We start from the raw sequence: 7714 nt of genomic DNA on the forward strand, positions 1-7714 counted from the left end.
TCTATCTCTGTCTCTGTCTCTGTCTCTGTCTCTGTCTCTCTCTCTCTCTCTCTCACACACACACACACACACACACACACACACACACACGAACCTCCACCACCCCCAGGACAGTCAAATGGGTCTCTGAATAAGGGGAAGGTTCCATTCCCACAAAAACCCTTCCTCCTGCAGAGGAAGAGAGGAAGGGAACAGAAGCGGCCTGTGCTCCTAAGACTCCAACACTTATAGAAAGACAGTTGCCCTTCCTTCCCTGGAGACGTGCTAACACATACTGGTAGTAACATATTATGAGAGAATGGGCCTAACCTGGCAGGTCTCAAGGTGCCCAACTGACCCCAAGTCCATCTTTTATTGATCCCAGGGCCTGGAGTCATCACTGAGCTCAGAAGCTGGTCCAGTTCCTCTGTAACTAGGATGCTGATCCCCTCCACCCCACACACACATTCACCTCTATTCTCACTGAGGCATAGGAAATTTTACTTGTATCATGCCTTACCACTCACACTTGGTTTCAGAATTATAAGATTGTAGATGTCAGAGTTGGACCATCTAGGCCAACCTCCTCATTTTCCACATTAGGTAGCTGAGGTCAAAGTTCACAGCAGACATAGCACTAGAACCCAGGTCTCCTGACTCTGTCCACAAAATCACATTGCTTCTACATGCTGTTGCTCAGTACTCTTCATGACCCCATTTGGGGTTTTCTTGGCAAAGATACTGGAGCGGTTTGCTATTTCCTTCTCCACCTCATTTGACAGATGAGGAAACTGAGGCAAACAGGGTTAAGTGACTTGCCCAGGGTCACACAGCTTGCTTCTGAGGCCAGATTTGAACCCAGAAGGATGAGTCTTCCTGAATTCAGGCTCAGGGTGCTCCATTCAGTGAGCCACCTAGTTTCTATATGATCTCTTCCCTATTCCTGGCCCTCTATCTGTCCTATTTTCTCCCTGCAGCTTGTCCCATACTGGGAGAAGACATTTGACATCGACCTGTCAGCCCCACAGATAGGAGTTGTCAATGTGACAGATGTAAGTAGCCTCCCTTTCCTCCCACTTCCGCTACCCCAAACCCCTCTTCCCCAGGTCCTCCCCTCTCCAGGAGTTCAGCATAGCCCAGGACAGAGGTAGGCATCTTCCTCAACTCCGATTCCTCTTAGCCTAGTCTTCCCTTGCCCCATCACATTCTTCCCAGTATAATTGTTAGTGTACATCCAGTATTTGCCCTGCTCACATCATGCGATGGTGGTGTCATTTTTTTTTTCATCTCTAGATTCCCATTACCCAACAGCAAATATTTATTGGATTGACTAAAATTGACATGCCCAGACTGGTCGGCAGGTGGATGGGGAGGAGAGAGGGATGGGTGGACCAGTGGGTAGATGAGCAGGACAGAAAGGTGGAGGGACAGGACGGGTGAGTTGAGACAGAGCTTCGTTTTCTGCTGCTCTCTTCTCTCCACCCCCTGGCGCCATCCCATTGGGGCAGGCCGATAGCATTTGGATGGAGATGGATGATGAGGAGGACCTGCCCTCAGCTGATGAGTTGGAGGACTGGCTGGAAGATGTGTTGTCGGGTGAGATCAACACTGAAGATGACGATGATGATGACGATGATGATGACGACTAGGTGTCATGGCGACCACTTCTCAGCCCCTTCCTGCGCTGGTCTCCCCTACTGAGTGCCTCTATCTGGGGGTGCCAAGATGGCCCTGCCTCTTGGTGTCTGGGCTTTAATTCCCCTCAGGGATGACACTGAGGAAAGGGTCTGCCTGCCTTCCCATTTTCCTTCCCTTCTGACCTCTGTCTCTTTACCCCATCTCTCCCCTTCCTGCTTCAATCCTCAGAGTCTTTTTCTCTATGCTCTTTCCTTGCATTCTTCTCTTGATCCCCCTCCCTGTGTTCCCCCAACTCTCTCCTCATATTCTCTCCTTGTTCCCCCATCATCCTGTTTTCCTCTGACTATGCCCTGTTCCCTGCCTAGGGAGGGGGAGTGCGGTGCTAGGTTTGGGGCCACATCTCAGCCACTTCCTGTTAATTTATTTGGGTCAAATGAGAAGTCTCAATAAAGGGATCTGGGGCAGTGTCTGTTGATGTCTCATCTAATGCCGAGCTAGAGGCAGGGGTATGGGGCAGGTATTCTATTCCAGAAATGGGAAGAAATATGATAAGAATAGCAACATGGGCCTTGGGATCCCTAATCATCATTATGTCTTGATTGATTATATGCTCCATTTAAATAACTAGTAAGGACTTAGCACTGCATTAGGTACAAAGTTGGGGAGGGAGATGATTGGGGTCAGGGATGAGGGATGGCATGAGGAAGAGGGATCTAAAAGATGTGGTACCAACCCTGAGGGGTTATAATCTCACTGGGATAATGATCCTCATATGTCCCACAGGGGACAACTAACACAGACTAATAGGTTGAATCCATGGAATATGAAGGTGGTTTGAAGGGACTGTGAGTGTTCATTCTGGAGAAGAAAGTATTTGAAAAACTGTCATGGAGAGAAGGATTAAGTTTGTTCTTCCCAGCCCCAGAGGACAGAACTAGGAGCAAGGAATGAAATTTGCAAAGAGTCAAATTTAGATTTGATGTAAAGAAAACATTAACAATAAAAATTGTCCCAAAGTGCCTGTAGGGGTGGTGGATTTCCCATCACTGGAGATCTTTAAGCAAAAGCTAGATGATCACTTACGAGGAATGTTAGAGGGTAAGAGAGAAGAATTACTATTCAGGTATGAGTTGAGCTAGATAGCTAGACAGAATCCTTCCAACTCCAAGATTCTCCATGTGTAACTGAGTGTCAATTATGGTCTGTCAGTTGGTTTAAGCTAAGTAAGGGCCAATAAGGCATTGTGGTTTATTGGTACTCAAGCCAACTTGAGTACCGGAAGTCCTGGGTTCAAATCCCAAGTTCTCCTTCCTGTGTGTCCCTAGGCAAGTTATCTCACCTCCATAGACCTATTTCCTCAAAATAAAGAAGATGATCCTTAAAGTTCCTTCTAGTTCTAAACATTTTGGTATATATGAAGGAAAAGAGCATGAAATAGTCCCAGCAGGCTTCATGGAAGAAATGGTATTGGACCTTGATGGGGGAAGACATTCTACACAGGGGCTAAGAACATGAAAGGTAGGAGTGGATGGATGTCAGCTGAGGAGAGAGAAGAGCAGGATTATGGGAGCAGAGCATTCTAGTAGTGGAACACTTCAAGATCAAGCCGGAAAGGCAGGGAGGGTTCCAGAGTGTGGATGGCCTAGAACATTAGCCTAAAGAGTTTGGACTTGAACTTGTAAGCAGAGAAGTTCCCTTCTCCCCACCAGGCCCTCATCACCTCTCACCTAGACTATAACACCATTCCCAGTAGGTCTCCCTGCATCCAATCTCTCCCCTCTCCAACCCATTTTCCACATAGCTATCAAATTGACATTACAAAATCATAAGCCTGACCATGTTGCTACTCTGTTCAAGATGGCACAGTAGATAGAGCACTGGGCTTTGAGTCGGGAAGACTGGAGTTCAAATATGACCTCAGACACTTACCAGCTCTGTGATCCTGAGCAAATCACTTACCTACTACCTGCCTCAGTTTCCTCAATTGTAAAATGGGGTTAATAATAAGCACCTACCTCACAGTGTTGTCATGAGGATCATGTGAGATAATATCAGTACAGTGCTTGGCACAAAGTAGGCACATCCTTTCTTTCTTCCACATGCACGACCACTTTAGGTATCCAACCTCTGGAACATAGAGGCCTTAAAGAATACTATTCCCTTCCCCCCCAGTGGCTCCATATTCCCTCTAGGATAAAATTAAAACTCTGTTTGGCATTTAAAACCCTCCATAATCTAGCTCCAAGATATCTTTCCTGAAGGAAGTTACACTATTAATCTCCCTCATTCATTTTATGTTGCAGGCAAATTGATCTTGTACAAAGTAAATAGTCTCCTGACCTTGTCCAGGTTGTCCCCTGTGTACAGGCATGAGCTCTTTTCTCTTCATCTTAAACTCTTTAGCTTTCTTAAAGACTTTCATAGAGGTCTTCCCATCCCTTAGTTGTTAGGGCTCTCTCCCAGCCCCCAAATTATTTTGCATTGACATCTGTATCTATCACCTACAATTTCTTTGTTGCATAGAGCTCTAAGAAAGGAATTTTTACTAGTAGGGTTTGGTTACTTCTATGCAATTTATAGGCCTAATTGGCTTTGGTAGTGAGAAATTTACGTGACTTCCCAAGGGTCACATAGCCACTATGAGTCAGAGGTGAGACTTAAACAGAGATGTTCCTGACTCTGAGGCCAGCTGTCTGTCCACTATACCAGAGGTGTCAAACACACTGCCCTCAGAGCTACATGCAGTCCACATCATTCCTACTTAAATCAGATTAAAATGTAACAAGGAAATATTTGACAAAATAAAGGAAATATAAGATAGATAATATCACATTGTAAAATTTAGTCAGGATGTGGCCCCAGGGATCCTTATGTAGGGATCAGTCGCCTCTGTTGGATACCTCTGAACTTATACCATGCCATGGTTCTTCTGTATACATTGGATGATAGATTTGGAGCTGCAAAGGGCCTTAGAGATCATCTGGTCCAACTCTAGATAGGGAGCTGGAGTAGCTAGGTGCTTTATCCACTGGAGTCAGGGAGATCTGAGTTCAAATCCAGCTTCAGACACTTATGAGCTATGTGACTCTGGATAAGTCACTTAACCCCTATTTTCCTCAGTTCTCCATATGCGAAATGGGGACACATTGGAGAAGGAAATGGCAAACCACTCCAGTATCTTTGCCAAGAAAACCTAGAGTCAGACACGACTGGATGACAACAATAATGGCTCAATTCCATCATTTCACATGGGAGGAAAATAAGGCCCCAAGACTGGGGAATGAGTTGTCCAAATTCACATGGGTAATGAATGACAAAATCAGGATTTGTCCTTTCAGATTTTGTCCAGACAAAATCTGGCCTTTGACCTTCAAATCCAGGGCTCCTTCCACTCTACCACATCTTCTCTCAGGTTCCTTTCTAGTAGAATGTAAGCTTCTTGAGGGGCTGAAACTGGTTTTTTGTGTGTGTGTGCAATACCAGTCTAGGACACTACCAGGTACCCCATAGCTACTTAATAGTTACTTGCTGAATAAATGAATGAATTGACAGGATAAAAGTGATATTTTAGGGGAGCTCAAGCTGGCAGCAGAAAGAGAGTCTGGAAGCAGAGTGATCAACCAGGCAGATGTTGAAATAATTGCAAGATAATAAATAGAATGCAAGACCTGGAAGGGACTTTTTTGTTGTTGTTCAGTTATGTCTGACTTTTTGTGACCTCATTTGGGGTTTTCTTGGCAAAGACACTGGAGTGTTTTGCCATTTCCTTCTCCTTCTCATTTTACAGATGAGGAAACTGAGGCAAACAGGGTGCCTTGTCCAAGATCATACAGCTAGTAAGTATCTGAGGTCAAATTTGAACTCAGATCTTTGACTCTAGTTCCAGAACTCTATCTACTGTACCACCTAGCTGCCCTAAAAGAGAGCTCATTTATTCTAAAATCCTAACTATACAGATGAGCAAACTGAGGTCCAGAGACAGGAGGTCACTTACCCAATATCACACAGTCTGTGCTTGGTAGAACTGACACAGGAAGCCACACTTCCCAGTTCCCAGGCTGATATGATTTACACTACAACACATTGTCCCTCCAAGGCATGCAGACACATGCTTTTAGGCTCTCTGTCCTTTACACAGTTGCCAAATTAATCTCTCTTCAAACATTACTTTGATTATGTCAAATTCATTCATTCATTCCAAAGCATCTACTATACAAAGTAGTTACTCTGCCTGGCACCAACCTGGGTGTTGGGATTACAAGAATACAAATTAAACAGTCTCAGTCCTCAAGGAGCTTACATTCTACTAAAGAGAAACAAGGGAGGCCTGGACTTTGGTGTGGGATGGAAAACAGATTCTGTTGGATTCTGTAACAAGTGGGAAGGGGAAGTGAAAGTGGGCATAGTCTGAGTCAGATTCACCAAGGAGGGGGGCAGTGAGAGGGGCAAAGAGAAGAAAACAGATGGTGAAGAAATCCAGCAACAATCCTATTTAAGACTCCTCAGCTACTTCCTTCATAGGTCATAATTGGAGTGGCGACTGTGGGAGGGACAAGAATGAAAGGGTTTCTAGTGTCAGTAGCATTGTTGGGTCTGAGAAACCTTCTGCTTTCTAGTGATCAGTCTGGAAGGGCTTTCTAGAAGATGTGAGGTTTCAAGGGTTCATAATCCAACCATCAGTCATATCACAGAATCTCAGATCTGAAAGGGGCCTCACAGGTCATGAGTCTCACTCACACTTGAAGAGGACTTTTCTAGAAGTCAAGAACACTGCACAAGGAATCAGTCCATGAATTCACATTTCTTCTCTGCTACCAACTTGCCTTAGCCAAGTCACTTCCATGGATCTCAGTTTCCTCCTTTCTATGTAAAAGAAGGGGTTTGAACTAGAAGACTTATAAAGTCCTTTCTAGTGCTGAAGTTTTAGGATTTGAGGAAAGAAGAAAAGATTATAAGCAGAAGTGGAAGGGGAATCTTAGAATCTAACCCCCTTATTTTATAGGTGAGGAAAACCAAGACCCAGAAGGATGGAGTGGCTGCCAAGGTCACAAAGGTAAATAGCAGAGCCATAATTCGAACTCAGGTCCTCTGGCTCCAAATCCATTGCTCATTCCAATGAACCAGGCTGTCTAACATGATCCAGTGGACTGAAAGATGAACCAGTAAAGAGGGTAACAACAGAAGAGTTAATAGACACCAGAAAGTGACAAATGAGGAAGTCAAGTTAGCAAAGGAAGACATGCAGAGCAAAAAACCTAAGTCTAGATTGTGGAGGGGCATAAAGATGGGCACATCTTTCTGGGGTCTGGTTTGGGGTCCCAGCCAAGTACGGACAAATCGTCTTTGTTATCATCCCCTAAAGTTGTTGAATTATCTTCAGTCATGTTTGATTCTTTCTGAACCCATTTGGAGTTTTCTTGGTAAAGACACTAGAATAGTTTGCCATTTCCTTCTCCAGCTCATTTGATGGATGAAGAAACTGAGGCAAACGGTTAAATGATTTGCCCAGGGTCACACAGCTAGTAGCAGTCTGAATCCAAATTTGAACTCAGGAAGAGTCTTTCTGACTGCAAGCCCAGGGCTCTCTCCACTGCGCCACCTAGCTGTCTAAATTATCTGTGCATTCATTTAAAAAATCACATGAAAAAGCGGTGCTGTGTTGTACTCTTGCAGGGATCTATATTGCCCACTTTTAAGTCCAGGTCTGGCTGTTCTGTCTGAACCCCTTGAGGAATTCCTGCTAGGACAGGGCTAACAGGCCTCTTACCTGGAGAGAAGGCTGGGATAGAGGGGAGTCTGGGGGCATCCAGCTAAGCGTCTTCCTCTCCCATGAAGTAAACATAGTGTGGTAGGGGGTGAGGTGAGGAAACCCAAACAAAAGGGGTGGTCAGTGTCAAAGGGAGGACAGCCACTTCCTTTATTCCTCTTTCATTTCTATCTAGCTGGTCTGGGGTAGCCAGGAAAGCCCCAGAAGCTTTTGGGGGGAAGTGAGAGAGACTAGTCTAGGACACTGGCAGGGCCTGACACACCCCCAGGACTTCATACTTTCAGCAACAGAGTAGTGACTCCTAACTAACTTGTTTTGCATGCTATTGGT

General features: G+C 45.0%; 1 protein-coding gene across 1 annotated transcript in view; it reads left to right on the forward strand.

Annotated features, from left to right (window-relative positions):
• The window catches only part of CASQ1 (calsequestrin 1), a 12214-nt gene extending 10130 nt beyond the window's left edge, over positions 1–2084 (forward strand). Inside the window, exons 10-11 of the mRNA XM_069062879.1 lie at positions 957–1031; positions 1488–2084. Of these exons, the coding sequence (XP_068918980.1) occupies positions 957–1031; positions 1488–1628 (216 nt within the window). The 3' untranslated portion in view covers positions 1629–2084. The remainder of the gene's footprint in view (positions 1–956; positions 1032–1487) is intronic.
• Positions 2085–7714: the final 5630 nt, after the last annotated feature.

Source organism: Petaurus breviceps, unplaced genomic scaffold, assembly GCF_028583685.1.
Source record: "Petaurus breviceps papuanus isolate PSGF00001 unplaced genomic scaffold, PetGlider_PUasm1.0 90510, whole genome shotgun sequence".
Taxonomy (NCBI): domain Eukaryota; kingdom Metazoa; phylum Chordata; class Mammalia; order Diprotodontia; family Petauridae; genus Petaurus; species Petaurus breviceps.